The 20,370-nt window shown below is 36.8% G+C and overlaps 2 protein-coding genes across 2 annotated transcripts; one reads left to right on the top strand and one right to left on the bottom strand.

Annotated features, from left to right (window-relative positions):
• Positions 1–718: 718 nt before the first annotated feature.
• On the bottom strand, positions 719–14,501 carry LOC131435882 (Krueppel homolog 1-like). Its single transcript, XM_058604141.1, has 2 exons — positions 13,700–14,501; positions 719–2,434 (listed from the first exon to the last, which is right to left on the bottom strand). The coding sequence occupies exons 1-2, from the start codon at positions 14,139–14,141 to the stop codon at positions 1,278–1,280; spliced, it is 1,599 nt and encodes a 532-aa protein (XP_058460124.1). The 5' UTR covers positions 14,142–14,501; the 3' UTR covers positions 719–1,277.
• Positions 14,502–18,664: 4,163 nt separating this feature from the next.
• LOC131435884 (pre-mRNA-splicing factor Syf2) lies at positions 18,665–19,528 on the top strand. Its single transcript, XM_058604143.1, has one exon. It carries the CDS (start codon positions 18,768–18,770, stop codon positions 19,485–19,487), a length of 720 nt encoding a protein of 239 aa, XP_058460126.1. The 5' UTR covers positions 18,665–18,767; the 3' UTR covers positions 19,488–19,528.
• Positions 19,529–20,370: the final 842 nt, after the last annotated feature.

The raw sequence follows: 20,370 nt of genomic DNA, 5'->3' as shown, positions 1-20,370 counted from the left end.
CAATAGCTAATGGAAAAAAGTACACCCGTTTCTCGTTAGACGCGCTGTTAGTGTCTCCGTACAATGGGAAATCTATGTTTATTTCATTTAGGGGTTAGCCTATGTTTGTGCTTAGGGCACATAACCGTTTTTACTTTTCTTTACGTTTCGTCTTAGACTCGTCAGTGCAGAGCAATTCAAATTGAACTGCTTATTGCAAACTTAAACAGTTCAACTTGAACCGCTAAGCAGACGTAAAGTTAATGCTATTTGCAAAACACTTATATATTTGGTACCGAAGTACCACGTCTTTCCTGACGTGCCGAACGAAAACGAATGCCGGAAGGGATAATGCCCTACATAATGCGCAGTACAACATCTCAAAAGGGTCGGCAATTGTGAGGAAGATCTTGTACGGTGTGTGCAATCGAGGAGAGAGGTATGTGCAATCGAGGAGGATGCTCATGCAGTGGGAGTATAGAGACATTATAGAAAGGTGGCCAAATATGGAGTATCATATAAATCTACAATTCATTCGTCCATGTCCCGGAGACGGGATGTGCACTTTTAAAATAAAGTAATTAGTATTTGCACATTGTTGATAGTTATTATTGACCGATATAAGTACATAGTTAACAAAGATACGGGAATAATGATCGGGCTCAAACTGACGGAATGAATTCAAAAATGAAATAAATACTTGGTATAAAAAAAAAACAATCAGTATTTTGTACCAGTTTATTAAAACATCATGGATGCATTTCGTGGAAAATATAATGAGTCGTTCGTAAGTAATACCTATCTATAGTACATATTATAAAATATGCTCGCTGTGATTCTAACCTAAAATGGATTTCGAGCTTGGTTGGTAATTTTCTTTTTCTGTAGGTTTGAGACTATTGCTCAAAATAGTTATGCAGACTTCAAATCATAAATCAAATAAATAGCTTTCATGTTCTGCGGTTTGCGAATTTAAAACGAAATTCATAGTATTTCACGTAGATTATACAGTGATTAGTTTGCTTGGGTGGCTATAATCGAAAAATGTTAACAGATCAAAAACTATATCGTATGTTTAAAAATCTATTAAACTGAAAATAAACAGTAAAGAACCTAAAATAAAATACACAGATACATCACAGGGTAAAGTTTACGGAGCGCGATCGATACCCTTGCCCTTCCTGGGGTTGCTTTCTTTGGACATTGTAAACTAGTGGGATCTTTTAAAATCCAGAAAGGCAGATTATAGAAGAGATCGGATTACAAGGAAGTTAGAATAGTACAAGAAAATTTTCCGTTCACAACCGTTGATAGTTAGCGTATGCTTCGGCGGCTAGTGTAAACGGTATGCTATGATCAATGTCACCGGATAGATGGGATATCATTGGTATTCGTAGCGGTCGATGCTCAGCAAAAGTAGTTGTTAATGGTGGCGAGCAGGAAGTATTTGTGTTTCCATCAATATTGTCAATTACTTCTTTGATTGGTGTGTCTGCCATATACGGTGCCATTAGCGCTGCCGATTCCTCAGTAGCCAGTTGCATCAAAGCAAGCGCTCCCTGTAATTTCCGGTTAGATTCCTCTGGTTTCCCGGTTTGCGTTGACGGAACGGTTTGCTCGTTGAGCGGGCGAGCAGAATCCTTGCTGGCTACCATCAGAACTGTAGGACGCATTTGGTTAGGATCAAGAGTAGTGTTATTGTTTAGGTTGTTTCTTTCCTGGTTAAGCTGTTGTTTCAAAGCTGCTGTTGAGGTTGTGCTGGAAAGCACTTGTGGCGAAATAATGCTTGGTTCCAGTGGTTTTGCAAGGTCCTCCTGCCATGCATCACGAAGCCACTTCTTTTTAGGATTGAACGTTGAACGAATCGGAATGCCACTGGATTCATCACCCGATTCGTCCTCTTCTTGGCTAGTGGGCTCTTGCCATTGGATCAATTTGGGAATATTCGGTTTCGTCTTGGCTGTAATCGGACTAGCTGCCAATCCCATACCCGCATTCATATCCAGCTCACACATCAGACCCTTACGACTTTTGAAGGGCGATCGAGGTGTTATCGGTGACTGGAAGGTAGTACCGTTGATAGCGTAGTTCTCATTGTTACTAGCAGTTCGCGAACGGTTTTCATTCTCGTTCTGAGCGCTGTGATTTGCCCGCTTGGGTGTCTTCCGGGTGGGAGTTCGGTCCTCCCGTTCCATTCGGTATTTGTCCAACCATTTCAGTACTTCACTGTTCTGTTCCGGAACGGTTTGTATTACAAAATCGTCGCACCGTTTCAATGTGTCGTAAGGATGATCGGGACAGTGCCGATTGGCATGGGTAAAGCGCATTTGGCAGTTGGCGGCCGAACATATGAACGGTCGTTCTCCGGTGTGCAACCGCTGGTGAGTTTTCAGCTGACCACTCTGGGTGAATGCGCGGGTACATCCCGGATAGTCACACTGATACGGTCGTTCGCCTAGAAGAAAAGAACAGGAAGAATAGTTTAAAACAATTAGCAAGCTATGTAGTTAGTTTAAAAATCGAATGCTTTGATTTTACTTGTACGGAACTATCCTCAATATTGAGCTGGGTTATTTGGCCATACAAGAACAAAAATCGCTTTTAAGAATATGATCGGCATAGTTTGGCATAACAGCTCAACATGCTACTTAATAGAATTTGTTATAATTTACTGCGATTTTGAAAGGTTTAATGCGGCTACGCCTCATCGTTTTTAATGACCTGCTGCCCGACCTCGCTGCCCGTAGCTTTGGGTAATCCGGGCAAACACCCGCAACTAGACAGAGGTGATTTCTGCGGGGACGCTGCCCCCGCAGTGGCCGGCCATCTCGACCTGAATCATCTATGACAAGCAGAATATTGTGTTTGCATTAAATAAGATATTTATATAAAATGATAGTGTGCTATTTACTACACTTTATCACTAGAAGATTCAAAGTAAGACGATAAGTAAATTAAACGATGTATCTAAACAATATATTGTTAGTACACGTACAATACACCGAACTTAACGACGAAAGGTTAGCTTGTTACTATATACTATATGCGGAAACAAATACCCAATTTAAAGAAGCTATGTTTGAATTGAAATAAATGTAGCTAAATGACTTTATACCCGTTATATAAATTGATTATTTTTTATTAAACTCGTTATTCTCAGAACCCTCTTTTTCGGACTAACAAAGCTTGAAATAAGCATAGTTGCCTTGGAAATTACAGTTAATGAACATTCCCGAAATTTTCTGAAAAATTATGATCGTCTGGCTCATTCTAGTCAGGCGCGCACCCAGAAAAAATATCAGGGGGTGTTTTCTAATATAGGGGAGACCGTGGCTAAATCGGACACTTTTAAAAAATTAAAAAAAAACATTAAAACTGGGGTTTTACCCAAATCATCTCTACCGCGTCATCTCCAAGCGCGTTTACAAAGTCAATCTAGGAATCGAAATAAAGGCAGTTTTATAAGATATTTAAGCTGTCCGGTTTAACCACGTGTCCAGTCGAGTTTCTGGCAAAAGATCTGTTCCTATGTTGTTTCTGTATTATTTTCCATTATAAGGAAACAGTTTATAGGTATTTGCTTCTTCTGGGAGATGGCATTCTGGGGAATGGTACATTCTGTTGTATGTCTTTCTACTAATTAGTACCTTCGTGAATATGATTTTCTGGAGAACGGTACATTCTGGGGAAAATATTTCGTTGCTTTATTTTTTGGGAAATGGTTTCCGGGAGAAAGTCGTACAACCATATGATCGTTATCCATGTGAATTATATATTCTAAATGATTCCAAAAATTAGAGAAATAAGATTTTTTGAAAAAGTATGTGTTTTCAAGCATATCACCCGTTATCATCGTATTAAATATCAATCGGATCATGTGCAGTGTCGATTAAGCAGCGCAGATTTTTTTTTTTCATCTTGGTGCTCTGGATTATAAATAAAACGGAAACAGTTCTCCAGCCGTTTCCTGCACTCTTTCTACTCAGGCAATCCAAACTGATGTTTTTCAATGCGGCATCAAAATCGAACCTTCATTCAGGTTGCCGAGGTTTTCTCGGCTATGGTGAGCGAGTCAGAAGTGTACATAGAAAATATCGCAGTTCTGCGCCACGATTCAATCAATCAACTTATACTTTGGCCTAGTCATCTACCGCATAAAATACATAGGATCTAAATTTTCGCTGATTGTTTCCCTTCTCACAGTCTCGTTTGTGAGGCGAGTTACGTTTTGCCGATTCTTACGTGCCGTGGCACTCGAACCGTGCGCGCTTGTCGAGAAATGGGTTTTTAAAACCACTTTTTAATATGCAGCCTCAAAGCGTCTTCTCATACATCTTCTCTTAATGTAAGCACGTAGCTTACGTGCAAAAATTTGGCAAAGCTAGTTCCGAAATATGCCACCAACACAACGGGCAGACCACAGCAACCGACACAACACATATCCACGCAACCTCCACCGGACGCACGATGGATCATTGGCCGTGTGTGTTTGCAGATTTTTAATAGCTACCGGTGTTACGCCGTATAGCTGATGTGGCAGATCATGTTCGGCTCGTCTCGAAATGATGACTGAGAAAACATATGTACATAGGAAAATCTCTGGACGCTTGCATGATGGAGGAGCTGTGCTGAAGCCAAGCGTGCGTGGGAATGGGTGAAAGGGAGCTTTTTAAATTAAAGGTGGTTTAAATTGATGTTGGATGATCGCGAGTAGGGCCGGACGGATACGCCATTTGCCAGCATATATGAATGAGGAAGGGCAATGGACTTTTATGTTATTTTTAAGATTTTTTTGCAAGATCTAAGTCGTATATGTAAATATAATAACTTGAAAATCAATCAACTCAAGGTTTACCAATCGGGAATAATCAAAGCTGTAGGTCGGTGTGACTTCCGCGCAATATCGGGGCATTAACTCATACCCGCAGACGGATAGGAATAGTGGGATGGTGGGTTATAAAAACAATTACTATTGGAATAAAACATCGATTTGTTCTTACGTAAACTACACTGAAACAATAAATCCAACAATAATCATTGAAAATATCACATGACACCGATTCAATCACAATCCCATTCAAGTCATGTGCATCCATTGAAAGTTATATGAAAAACACATAACATTCATTTGAACATCATATTTATTGATCAATATGATAGAACCAGTTCACATACATACTGTTATATATCAACGGATTTATCTGCTAAGTCCAATGAATTGCTTTACAGATATGATAGAAGTGCGACAATTTCTGTAGTAAGTTTGAACGTTCTGTTGCTAATTTTACTAATATGGATTTATCCGAAGTATTCGAAGCATTACAGGAAGGTATAAAATAAAATATAACTAAATCTCATGATTTTTTCAGCGTGTGAAATACAATAGCGCACCCATCGCCGGTGCTAATTCTTATTTAAATTAGAATAATGCCGACTGATACATAACATGTATTTTTGCCTAAACCGCCTTTATTTTCGTCCAACTTTGGATTTTTTTTTCATTTAGTTGTTAACAAATAAAATGTCAAAAATGATAATCAACTTTAGTGAAAATGATATAATATTACATATTGTTTATTATGATTATTATTCTAACAACTCTCATTCAAAGCAAATACAAATAAAACAATTTGTATTTGTTTAAAGTACACTTTAAATTTATGATCAATCCCAAAAACTTTCGATGCCATTTCACATGAACAACATTGGAAGACCCAGTATCTCGTATTAATATTTCACATAGCATTCATCTGATCTTTCCAATGAATACAATCTGATTCGTCATTCATGAAACTAAGTCATTCGCACATAGAAGTTACATGATAAGCTATATTATATGTTTTTCCAGATAACTTCTACGTGATTCTTAGGTTCATGGTAGGGTTACGGTTCTACCCCCACGATGTTTAAATGTATAGGTGGCGGAGATAAGTCATTTTTGATAGTGCTAGTAGTTTTCTCACGAAACTAAGTATGGCGCCTAAAACGATACATGTAAACATATACGATTTTTTTGAACAATCAGATTTTTTGGTGTACGAAGACACGAAATAGATAGATCATTTCCTTAAGTTTGCGATTCGTTCATTTCGGATTTTACAGTAAAATACAGCAGGCACGTAGAGAGACTTCCCCCTCTGAACTCAAAAGCCTTTCTTTTCAAAATGTTTCTTTTCGATTTTTGAAAGAAACCAAGGGATTGTTTGTGCATTAACTACTATAACCTACAGAATGAAGCAGTGCTTTGTTCGCGTAGGTCATCCTTAAGAAAACGAAGTGGGTTCACTATTATATAACACATGGATCAATAAGTCCCGAGACTAAAGCAGAGATGGCGCTCGTAGTAAACCAGTAACCACGTCCTTCTAGAGTACTAACCTTTGCTTGAAACGGGTCAAAATTTTAAGTCGATCCGACCAGAAACAGCTGAGTTATCGAGGTTGGAGTAAAGTCATTTTGTAGTTTGTTTAAAAAATGGAAAAAACCGAGTTTCGTGTTTTGATAAAACGTTGTTTTTTAATGGGTAAAAACAACGTGCAAGCGAAACAATGGATTGAAAAAGGTTATCCGGACTCTTGTCCATCAAAAGCACCGATTTGTCGGTGGTTCGCCGAGTTTAAACGTGGTCGTACCGACACAAATGACGCGGAACGCTCGGGTAGACCTGTGGAAGCCGTTACACCGGAAAATGTGAGTGAAGTGACAAAAATTATAATGAAAGATCGTAAAGTGAAGCTCCGTGAGATTGCTGAGATGACACAGATATCATATGGAAGTGTATTTACTATCCTTCATGAAAAATTGAGCATGAAAAAGGTTTTTTCCAAGTGGGTGCCACGATTGCTTTCGATGGAACAAAAACAGCAACGATTCGATGATTCAGAAAGCAGTTTATCGTAAGACCTTTCATTTGACCCTAAGATTGGGGATTTCGGTTCTGCAATCTCTGAAAGAAGTGAGAGAGATCCATTTTTGATCATATGACTATTCGATGTCAACATTTCAAAAGGGCCTAAAAACAATTGACATTTCAAAAGGGCCTAAAAACAAATTCTCTTTGTTTACTTTCTCTCGACTATATCTGCGTTATTATACAAACGTTCGTTACATATTTGGTACTGTTGGAAACATAAGGGGATATTGTCTTTCATTCTACACGAATACTTTGTAGGTACACGTGAAAATTAAGGAGATATTCACAAAAGAAAAAGTAAACAAACAGAAACTCTCATTGGTTTATGTGCCCTTATGAAATGTTGACATCGTATTATCACCCATCGTAAATCGAAAACTGGGAACCAAGATAGTCGGAATCTTTTTGTTTAGTGGCTGATAATAGCTATCGATTTGAGGAGTTTTGAAACCAGTTTAGATTTTTTTGCGTATTTTATTTCACCGGTGAAATTAAGTGACGATGTACAATATTTAACACACTTTACCCTATAACTCCGGAATCGGAAGTCGAATCCGGATGAAATTCAGGAATTCCGTATGGCACCGTGAAAAAAATATTTAAAGTGAAGAGTTTTTATAATGTAACATTTTTGCCTTTCTCATATAGAAAGCTCGACGAACTGAGCGAATGTCTGTTTGTTTGTGTGTGTATGTAACAAAAATGTTCACTCGATTTTCTCGGAGATGGCTGAACCGATTTTCATTCACCGATGCTATTGAATTTTACTCGGATCGGGTTTCCGGTAATGGGGTAAAATGTGCAAAAAAATGAATAAAAAGTGCACTCGATTTTTTCAGAGACCATTCAACCGATTTTCTTAAACTAAGATTTAAATTGAAGGCCTTGTAGTCTCATAGGTTGCTATTGAACTTCATCTAGATCCGACTTCCGGTTCAGGAGATATGGTGTAAAATGTGCAAAATGAACTGAAAACGTGCAATCGGTTTCCTAAGAGACCGCTCATCCAATTTTTATAAGCTAATATTCAAAGAAATGGTGACAGGGTAAGTAGTGTAAAAATTCTAATTTCAAATTATTCACTCATTTTTTCTCAGAGATGGCGTGACCGATTTCAAAACTTCTGAATTTCATCTGGATCCGATTTCCGGTTCTGGAATTATAGGGTAAAGTCTGTTAAAAATTTTATACCATCACCTGAAGGGGCGTAACAAAAAACGTAAAAACATTTGTAAACTACTCAGTTCGATAGTCATTATCAGTACACTGCCAAACAAACTGATCTCGGCTATCCCGGTTCCCGGTTTCCGATTCTTGAGGCACCGGAAATAGTGGTCATATTTTTGTTCCAAATTGATTTCACTCACTTTTATCAGCGATAATTTAACCGATTTCTTAGGTTCAAATTCAGTCGGATCTGACTTCCGGTTCCGGAAATCTAGGGTAAAGTGTGTTAAAAATTTTATACAATCACTTAAAGGGATGAAACAAAAAACGAAAAAAAATCTAAATCGGCCTCAAAACTATTCCAATCGGTAGTCATTATCAGTAGAGGGCTAAACTAAACGATTTCGGTTATTAATATGATTGATATGAGAAAGGTAACATTACACCACTAGGTGGATTGAAACAGGTTTTTTTTGGCTTAAATTTTACATAAGCAATACTTGAAAAGCCTCATTTGCATCACCAGTTATGGCCAGTAGTAGTTATACTTCTTGAATTTCATGACTCACCCAAACACAACTGTTACAAATATTACCGAAGACGGAAGACGTTCGCTTTACGCTAGGAAGTCTCCAGTTGGAAGGGTTTGACCATGCGGCTTACTCACCAGCACTGGTCCTATCCGATCACCATCTTTTCGGCTTGTTGGACCATGCACTTTCAGAGCAGCGCTTCGTTTCATACAAAAATGTGCGCAAATTTCGCACTCAGTGGCTTAACTCAAGAAGCATTTAGTTCTTCTGGCATTCCATGAATTTCCAGGAAGATAGATGTGTAGGAAGTGTAGGGGAATATTTAAACTAAAATAACTCTAAATATTATCTTGCGATTAATGTATTTTATGCAGAAATAATTTGAAGTGCACATAAAACAAAACTTAATTAGTAGAATTGTTATTATCGACAAAAACTCAGTATATTTATAAATTTATCCATAAAGTATCCATTCGAGTATCGATCGATCGATCGCTCTCTGAGCCACAATCAAAGTTTCCTAACCATCTGTGACTACCGTATTTGAGAGAAAAGATTTTACATTCAGAGCATGGTATGTGGAATGGCCTACAAGTTACATGCTGTAAATACCGCGAAGATACATCACTGCATCTTAAACTCTAATGCAAGAACCGTGTGAAACGTGAATTCAGCAGCTTTTTGACAAAATCGCATTGTCTTATTATTGTCTATTAAGACGAAACGAAACGTACATGAATACATACTATCGGCAGCTGTTTTTCACTGCCCACCATATGTTTGATGTCCCAGAAGATGCTAATAAACAGAAGATGTCCAAATTTTTCCAAAAATTATAAGACATGACAATCAATTTACTCATGTGGGAAACAGATAGAGTGTTCTGGCAATCGGTACGATCAATAGGCACGAATACATACAGGAATGCATTCACAAGCGTCTACTTCTACTTCTAAAGACTTCAATCTCCCGAACTACGGACTACGGAGCTACGGCCAATTGACAAGTACTGGACAACCATGAAGAAGGTGCATCGGAAACATCCAAAGGAAGTAAAATATTAGGAACAAAAAAAATATTGGTCCAAATGATGTACAAGTTCTTATGAGTAGTGTTAGGAAAAATGTTCGTGCATTTGGATATGGTATCGAAACTGAATAAAACGAACATGGAAAAAGTGGAATAATGATTTGACTCCCAGAAAGTTTGGAGATGATCGATTGAATGGGTGAATTTTGTCGGATATTTCCTTGTGATGCAATTTGAGTCTGTATACCCTCCTTCAATAAAAATAGAACCCTAAGATAAAAAATATAACTGAAAATCACAACTCACTCATCAAGTTTAGCCGTCGGTAATAAATGAAAGAAAAATACATCTCTAAAAAATCAATATTAGTTTTTAGCCGTTGTTTACCGTGCTTCGGGACCGGACAAGCTATGGAAATTTGAATCTAAGTTCGTGAAAATTGGCCCTGTCGTCTACGAGAAAAGTAAATATATATTTGTCGTCGAATACACATCTGATCTCGTCAAATTGAATCAATTGGTACATGACACTGAGAAGCCATGATCTCGATTAGTACATTGGTTTTCAGTTTTTGATTTAGTTCTTGGCGCTTGAAATAGATAATTAGTCATTAAAGTGATTACATGCTAGCTGTGTCGTAGTTAGAATTGTTCATCTTTGTTGATGCAATTGGATGATTGGGATTCATCTGCTAGATGTAATCATATCAATCAAACTTGGATCAGATTTTAGACAATATCTATTAAGAACATACTCTTCTGACGTTTTCATTAGAATATGCTATCCGAACCACTGTCTTATACTTATTTAATCAAAGAAACATAAAAAATATAGATTTAATTTACAACTGCAGGATTAGTCTATTGCGCATCATCCTAAAAAGTTTCAACTTTGATTTGGAATGAGAATCGCAGAAGGGTCCTTTGCAAGTAACAAAACAAGAAATACAAATCTCACCGGTCCGTAAAAGTTGCCACACATGTTCAGGACTATCCCTTTACACAGGAAATTTCCCGTTCAAAACAAAAAAAAAAAAGGAATCTACACTCCGAAGGGTTTACCTGCCCAATCTACCTTTTTATTGTGTTCCGTGTAATCTTCGTTTTTTTCCCTTCCTTTCGATTTTTACGATTAGGGACGAACAAAAGCCTACTGCAGGAGGGCTGAAATGTGCAAAAACATAGCGACGGCAAGCACGGCTTACAAAACTCCTTTGCGAGTATTTAAAAACGTTATCCCTTGCGGAACACGTGCAACTTTAGAATGGAAATATGTCCCAACTGCAATTCCAACATGATACACCGAGTCTCGGGTCGAAGTTTGCGGACCAAGCATGGAAAATGATGCATCATGTTTGATCTTGTTAGATTCTGGCGTGACATTGGTTGTTAAGGTAAGGAATATTCGATAACTGTACCCAAAGGAGCTGCCAACTCGAACGATATAAAATTTATACAAACCCACAGAAATTTTGTAAGGATTCAGCATTGAAAGATTGTTACGTCTCCATTAGCATTTCGAAGAATTTGTTTTAACCGAGATTACAGATCTTGGCAATTCTTGTCTACCGAAGAATGATTGCTAAAGTTTATTGTTTGCACAATATGTTCATATTGGAAAAGTGATTTAAAAAAAGTTTTTTACTGTTTCAAGCGGCTTTGAAATTGTTTCTAATTGAACTCAACAAATCCAATATGTATTCATGCTTCTATTTAAAAACTCCCTCGTATTTTCCCTTCCACTTGAGCTTCATTCGTATATTTTTTCATTCTGCGCAATTTCGTTGTAGATCGTTATTCTTGCGAAGTCCCGATCCCTTCTGAGACTGAATTTGCTGTATGTGGTCTTGCTGGCATTCGCTGCATCATTTTCAGTGTCGGTATGTATTTCGTTTTGATCCCTTGATTCTCATCGTTTCTCTTGTTTCATCTCTGTTCTGATTTTACCCTGTATGTATATAATAATGCAATAAGCGTAATAGGCAGGGTTGCCACATATACAGATTAATCTGCATTTTACAGATTTTTCAGATAAATTTGTGACCAAGATTCTGTATATGCAGAATACAGATTTTTTGGCAAAAAATACAGATTTGTACAGATTTTTGATAGCGTGGATTAAAAATTGTTTAATGATTGAGTTAAAATGTATTAAATAATGTTATTGATTTTTTTCAAAGTGAAAACATTATCCTGATTGTGTGTTAATTCTAAAAAGAGGATAAAACTTATATAAAAGAGTATGTTAAGGACATTAAACACAGATGTTATATCTGCTATATTCGTTTATGCTTGCTTTTAGTTACAACTAGTGTAGCGTAATTGCGTATGCCTTCAAAAGTTGCTTCTGATAAGATGGAAAGATTATGGCCTCGGCCATAACGTAAGGTAGTAAAGAAGAACGATTGCCAATCGCATTATACCTAATGAACGAAAGTGAAAATAATCAGACTAAGTTCTCACTTTCAGAATGGATGTTAAAAGTTTTTTGTCAAATCAGGGTCAAACGCAAAAACAACTTAGAGAGGGTCACGCGCAAAAAAAACTTCCAGCGTTTTTTCAACTACAACATCATAAAATTCAGACTAAGAAAAGTTTTGGTTTCTTTAAATTTGGGTTCTAAAGACTTTTCTTTCCTTTGTGCTTCGATTTCTTATCACTTCTATATACAGATTTTCAATACAGGTTTTTGAGCTCCCGATACAGATTTACAGATTTTTCTTCTGAAAAATGCAGATTTAAATGTGGCAACCCTGGTAATAGGCACTGGCTTTGCTAGATCCAGCCAGCTAACTGCTTCTACTTCTTCTGCTTATTGATTGGCCTGCAGTAGCATCATTAAATGGCTTAAAAATCTCTCTTTCGTTTTGTGTTCTTCGTCTCACCAACGAAAATATCGTATTCGAAGTCAGCATCTTATTCAATTCAAGCATTTTTTACCATAATTTTACATTTGGTTCTATTTTTTGGTTGTTGCAGATTTAACATCGTACTTAATTTACCCTTTTCGAGCACTTTTCAATAGTGTTCGGTTTGCAATAGTCGTTTCATTGAATTCAATCATCAGGAAAAACGCTGTTGCTTTGAATGTGAACCGAGTTTTGCGACTTAAAATTTAAACAGAGGTTTTTAAAACCAGACATTGACGACAGCTTATGAATAATCTATTTTCCAAAAAAAAAGTCCATATTTAAATATATCTACTCAACCATATCTAGCGAGGTATTTAACTGCTGATTTCGCGTCCCCGTTTTCTCTTTCCCAATCCAGCGGAAAAAAAATCAATCGATTCGATGATAATGGAAAACAAGAGCACACCGGTTGATCGAAGAAACGAGATTGGTTTTGCAACTATTGTGCCTTTACGGATGCGAATCGATACGGAGGCTGCGAAAGAAGAAATCGAGAAACTCAGAGCAAGAAGAAAAACCGAATCACATAAGCAAATTCGGATGGCCGATATCACGAAACCCGGAAAAATTTCCACGCTTTATTTGCACGATTTCTTGCCACAATTCGATTACGGGATGTCACATCACGCAGTGTACCATAGAAAACGTAACTCATTATGCAAATAGTTCAATCACTAAGCAAGCAAATTGTAATAGCTACATAGTTTTGAATTTCGTCGGAGCAAATAAAATAGCCTCCTTGGAAATAATAGAATTCATATCCTGATTACTTTTTTTTTTGCAATTCAAATTTAAATGTTTAGGCCATCCTGAAAACCAATTCATCTCCATTAAATACTTTAAATCGCTTCTACTTTCGAGCACATGCTCGTTATCATTATGACCGTAAAATTAGGTGCTGTGCTGTTCCATCAGGGACATGCGCTGCAAGGTGAGCAAGGGTTCAGATGCCAGATGAAGCAATAAAATTCGAAAACGATGAAAACCCCTCAATTTTTTTGCCATAGCAGGTGTTTGAAACCTGCTATGGCGTTTGTTGTTTCCACCGGGCAGCACCTTTTGTTTTTTCGTGCAAGCCATACCGACAACCGGCAGTATTTTTTTTTCTCCAGAAAACTGAGCTGTAAAAACCTTCATGCTTGACCGGTTCCCTTTCAGCGTTCGTACCTGTGTGCGTCCGTAGATGGGCCTGGAGCGATTTCTCCCGTGGAAACACACGATTGCAGTATCGACATTTGATTGCCGATGGAGAGACGGAACCTTCTACCATCAGAGTTGTGAGAGCCTCGGATCTTGGACGGCCTCGTTTGTTTTCCGATTTTTCCGCCGAACTTGTTCCGAGTTGATGCTTCCAGTCATTGTTGCTACTACCGCAATTGGTGGTTGTAGTCGGTGTCCCAGTAAGTGTTTTTCCAAATAAAGTCTCCGGTGAGCTACATGTTGATGCTGGACTGGTCAATGCTTCCGGTGGCCAGCCACCAACCGGATTCCAATGATGGTGATGATTATATCCAGATGGTGTTGAGTCCGCTCCTAATAACACCTGATTATGCAATGCAGGACTGCTTACAAGTGAGGAAATAGTCTTAATCCGCTTCGGCGTATCCATCTTCCACACACACAAAAAATCACTAATTTGTCACTATAAGCGCACTAAAGAACCTTATTACACTCAACTTAGAATCATTGCATTAACAAAACTTTTTCAATGCACCAACATACTTTAGAAAATGTTATGCTGCCGACCACACGAATTTAAATTGTAAAGACGCTTGTTTTCCGATGGCATCCATTTAATTTTTGAACCCTCATCCATGTACTGTATTTTTACAACGCATGATCCGTACGCGTACACATGCAACACAAGCACCACGACCAAACTTGCGCAGATTACTTTCGTGACTGCCTGTTCTTTGAAGCTTCGTTGGTTGGTTTGCTGAATGAAAGTACCGATACGATGTTCGTATATTTTGTTTTGTTTGAGATGCCCAAGCGTTTTCGTGTATGTGTGATTCCATATGCCTCGTTTACACTTCTGCTGGCTGCCAGCATGCTGGTGTCAGAGTACTGCCCTCTTAGGAAAAAAACGTTCAACGGTGGTTCTTCGTTGGTCTAATACTTTGGATCGTTGGACCACAGTTGAACGTTTTTTCCTAAGAGGGCAGCACACTGACACCAGCATGCTGGCAGCCAGCAGAAGTGTAAACGGGGCAATAACAAATCGCGCGCGAAATTAACGGGACTGTAATCCAGAGATGCCAGATATTTTCAGAGAAAATCTGTATTACCCTGTATGAAAAATCTGTATTTATCTGTATTCACTAATAAAAGGAAATTTCTGCAATGAAATGACGTTGAACGCTATCTCAACAGATTATGGTTATAGAATGAGAGTTTCAATGAGCATTTATTTTTCATATCTTCGGAGTTCACCAAAAAATGTGTAAAGACGAAATTTAATATGAATGTTTTTTTTTTCAACCACAATTAAATTTCAATTACACATACATTTCTAGGTTTAAAAGTTGACTTAATATGCAACTTCTAGTCAGGTCATACAACTCTCAGGCCGCAGACAGAATAAACGCGAGAAGCTGAACCGAGCTGGTGGTTGACATTAGCAGACCAGAAGAGGGAAGCATACTTTCAGCAAGCCAAAGGGGCCCTGTTAGAGTGCAAGCGATAAATCTGCTCAGCTTTCTCTCTGACAAGGTCCTTTTAATTTACTGTAAGTACATTACTCGCTTTTGTCAGTACCAAGTTTGGCTCTACTTTCTCCTGCTCACTCTGTCTACGGCCTTAGCCTAATAATAAAGCTTCAAATTGTAATATAAATGTTTTTTTTTGTGTTGATCATCAAACATATGCACACAAATTTTTACTTTAATTTGTGATTTGTCCGTTGATTAATAAACTTTCATCTCGTCACTGCAATCAAATACTGAAAGATAGCTCAGACGAAAATAGTTTAATTTTTCTTTATTACTTCTTGTGAAATCTGTATAAATCTGTATTAAATTTAGGGAATCTGTATAAAATCTGTATTCTGTATTAGATCTGTATGAGGATGTAAAAATCTGTATAATACAGATAAATCTGTATAAATGGCATCCCTGCTGTAATCTGTTCTTCCTTTGACAGCTAATCTGTGAACGTGGTTTTTACCACGAATGCCAGTTTTTTAAGGTTGTCAATGTTCAAAATTATTGATTTTTATCTTTTTATACCTTGTTCACATTAGCGCTGATATCAGATATACCGAGATGACATGCACATCACGACTTTATGTTAAAATTCAATCAATAATTAAAGTGTCGCATTTATACCATGTTCACATTAGCTATTAGTCAAGATCGAAATGATATCGTTTGACAATCAAGTTGTCATATTGAATGTACCCATTAGGAGCAAGATCAATAATATTGCTTTTCTCTCCTACAATTCAATCAATAATTGAAGTCTCTTATTTATCGATCTCCGAACGCCAATATTCGTTGATAAAATCAAAACTATAATGATTCTCATTTAGGGGTTATATTCAGTTTGTGCTAAGAGCACATAACCGTTTTTACTTTTCTTTACGTTTCGTCTTAGTCTCGTCAGTGCAGAACAGTGTTTTGCACGTAGCATTAACTTTACGTCTGCTTAACGGTTCAAATTGAATTGTTTAAGTTTGCACTAAGCAGTTCAATTTGAACTGTTCTGCACTGACGAGTCTAAGACGAAACGTGAAGAAAAGTTATAATGATTGTGTATTGTCATTTTCAAAGTGACATTCATAAATGATAGTTGCAACTTTTGATATAGTTTCATTCATGATATCCCGAATATCATGCCAAAATGGTGATATGCGTAAACATCCCGCAGTTCAAATTATATTAAAATCTTGTATGTTGTCGTAACCTCATTTGTTATGGTATGTGTTTGATTCAACGATAAACACGGTTTTGTTCAACTACGAAGTATTGTACACAAATGATATGATTTGTTGTTTCAATATGCTGTAGTAACCAAAAATGCAACTGAAAAAATAGTTATAAAGAACTTCTGCTGAACTATCTGACATGAATTCACTATGGCTATTATCATGTAGATTAGTTTTATATGGCTTTATTTATTAATACTCCATCTACCTACTGTAATAGATGAGCGAATTCAAGTTTCATTTCGCGCAAGCTCAACTGGATTGCGTTGACAGCGCACCATTCATCACTGTGTACGATGGGAACCCATCAAAATTTCTAGCGAAGGTTCGGGTAGTAAAGTAGTAAAGTAGTAAAGTAAAGTTATAATGATTGTGTATTGTCATTTTCAAAGTGACATTCATAAATGATAGTTGCAACTTTTGATATAGTTTCATTCATGATATCCCGAATATCATGCCAAAATGGTGATATGCGTAAACATCCCGCAGTTCAAATTATATTAAAATCTTGTATGTTGTCGTAACCTCATTTGTTATGGTATGTGTTTGATTCAACGATAAACACGGTTTTGTTCAACTACGAAGTATTGTACACAAATGATATGATTTGTTGTTTCAATATGCTGTAGTAACCAAAAATGCAACTGAAAAAATAGTTATAAAGAACTTCTGCTGAACTATCTGACATGAATTCACTATGGCTATTATCATGTAGATTAGTTTTATATGGCTTTATTTATTAATACTCCATCTACCTACTGTAATAGATGAGCGAATTCAAGTTTCATTTCGCGCAAGCTCAACTGGATTGCGTTGACAGCGCACCATTCATCACTGTGTACGATGGGAACCCATCAAAATTTCTAGCGAAGGTTCGGGTAGTAAAGGGTAGCATATAGTCCATTACCTTTAGTTTCCGACATACCAGAGACTCGAACGATTTGCATTGATAAGATGCTTAAGTTCGACTCCCAGATAATAGATAAAAGTTTAGTTACAAGAAGTCTTCTGCTTACTTACATGATCTTTGTCACTTCTCCACTTTCAGTTCTTTATCACCTATCCTCTTTTTGGAGTACTATGGCTCTACAGTTTCCATGTTCATTCTTTCCTATTATCTCAAGTTAATTTCTTATAATATCAAGTTAATTTAATATCGTTAAAAACCAGCAACAAAAATGCATCGACTTATCATTGTATAAGTCATCAATCAAAAATGTTACTCTTGTGTCATTGATCGAGTTGGAAAATCAAATGGTTGATATAAATTGATCCGCGTTACACGTATTACTTTACAAAAACAGACATTTATCACCAGCAATGAAAACGACAATAACGTACTCCAGTACAAAAGACAACACAAAACCATCTGAAATTATGTCAGTACATGGAAGACTCAATACTTTTCCAAAATCACTATAGATCGCAAGTAACCACGACGCATTATAACTTTACATTATTTAAGCTTTAAAAATTCGCGTAAGACATTTATTAAATGCAGCGGAGTTACACAGGTTCTTATAAATATTATAAAGTTGAAAAGGCGATTATTAGACTCTTATAGAATCTGACAGGTGAAGCAAGAATTGCACATTATTAAAGTAGCTATAATGAAAACCATCTACTTTACCGATGGCTAAAAATTTCAACTGTAGATTATAAATGTGCAAATAAGAGTGCTTAAATAATGAGTTACGAATGAAGTTCAAATATTGAAAAAGATGTGCAATGTAATGTAAACATAAATAATGAAGATCACTATTAATGTTGTTTCTGGCCAATTTTGTTTATATTTATTTTTATTTGAACCCATAAACCGTGGCTCTCTGGTTTCGGTGTAAGTAAAAGACAAACTATCCTCGGTAATACTTCTGTACTATCGACACATATTGGTAAATAAAGGTAAATTTAGACTACCTTTTATCATAGAACTACTCCACTTCTTATCAATACCAATACATTGATTTAATGCAGCTATTTGTTGTAGAAGTTTGTTGTAAGATAATTCTCAGTTACATTTTGGACGCAGCCTTTCTCCAAAGGTAATTATTAATCATCACTGAGTGGTGTTAATCGAAAATAAAAAAAATGACCTGGCATCCTTGGCGTGGGGTTCGTTATGAGTATATACAACATATACAATTATTCGTTCGATCTCGTTCATAAACGCTAACATCTGATGCATTTGGCATTGACAGCTATCTTATTTGTTTATTTAGTTGTTTGTTGTATTTGTTCGATTAAACATAGTCATTTAGTACGCAAATTCAGTTACATTTTTTATTGTTTTTGTAGAGAATAATCCGTAATATGGAACCTCCGGTTGAGGCATCATCCTCTGTTGCAGATCCCCCTGCTGCAAAGACTTTCGCAGCGAAACATGCTGAACGGATGGAACGTTTGCGAAAACTGCATTTGCAACGAAACGAAGCACGTAATTCGAATCATCAAGAAGTAGTTGCTGAGGATGAACGGAAGAAACTTCCGATCAACTGGGAAGCTCGAAAACGACAAGCAGATTGGCTTATCGATGATAGCAAAGCAAAGTCAGACGCTGAGGCTAGAGGCTTAGATTACAATCGTGTCAAACTGATGAAAATTTCGGCTGCGGAGGCTGAACGATTTGACAAATTGAAGGCGAAGAAGCGGAATGTTGATCCCGGATTTTCGGACTATGAAGCTCAAACGGCCAGGCAGTATAGTCGACTGATTAAGAACATGGAACCGAGGGATTTGGTGAGATACGAGGAGCAAAAAGAAAAGTATGGCGATGCCTTCTATGGGGGTCCGAATGTAGTACTGCAAGGAATGCACAAAGATTCTCCGAAGGCTGTAGATAAAATGGTGAAAGATTTGGAACAGCAAATTGACAAACGAAAGAAGTTCTCGCGCAGGAGAACACATAACGATGATGCGGATATTGATTACATTAATGAAAAGAACGCTCGATTCAACAAGAAGCTTGAACGATTTTATGGGGAACACACCACAGAGATCAAACAGAACCTGGAACGAGGAACAGCAATTTAAAAAGATAATATTTGGTCCATTATGTAGAATAAACAGTTTATTTCCTCTTAATATATATATATATATATATATATATATATATATATATATATATATATATATATATATATATATATATATATATATATATATATATATATATATATATATATATATATATATATATATATATATATATATATATATATATATATATATATATATATATAATGTAAGACGAGATATATGTAAATCAACTATAATTTATTACCTGAAACAAAAATAAAAGGGTTTTATGCTTATTCAAAAATATGGAATTATTATAAGTGCTCGGTTGGCGGGTCAATGCATAGGGCGCTGGTCCTACAAGCCAGCTGTCTTGGATTCCGGCATGGTAGTATTGTTAGTGTTAGTAGGATCGAAGCATTAATTATATTAAGGTTCTGTGCCCGAATAATCGGTCGCAAAATCTGTTGAAACAGAAGGAATGAAGTAGTAGACTGCTTTGCCCAATAAAAAGTATCGAAGTGGAAATCTAAACTGTTACTGTTACCCATGCTAATACCGTCTATTTGTTAATGTTCGCATATTAATAGGATCGTTTAAGTGACATACACCCCTATTCTGTGTTTCGATCCAATCGGATTCTGTCGAACGAATGTAAAAATTTGCATTCTGTAATTCGATCGAATGTTGCTTTCCTCTCAGCAGGCCGTTCTTTTTTGTTGTTCTTTGAGCGCTTGTAGAACGACATATTGCACGAAATATTCGTTCAATTTGCTGGAACGGTTTGTTGTTGTTTTTTCTCTTGCAAAAATAGTGTGAAAATTAAGTGTTACCTTTACATAGAAAGAAAATTTGTTGTTATTCTACGTGAAGTAGAAGTATTGTGCAGGTATGTAGT

This window comes from Malaya genurostris, chromosome 3, assembly GCF_030247185.1.
Source record: "Malaya genurostris strain Urasoe2022 chromosome 3, Malgen_1.1, whole genome shotgun sequence".
NCBI lineage: Eukaryota > Metazoa > Arthropoda > Insecta > Diptera > Culicidae > Malaya > Malaya genurostris.
The sequence above is the reverse complement of the archived record's forward strand: the minus strand, read 5'-3'. Positions and strand labels throughout refer to the sequence as shown.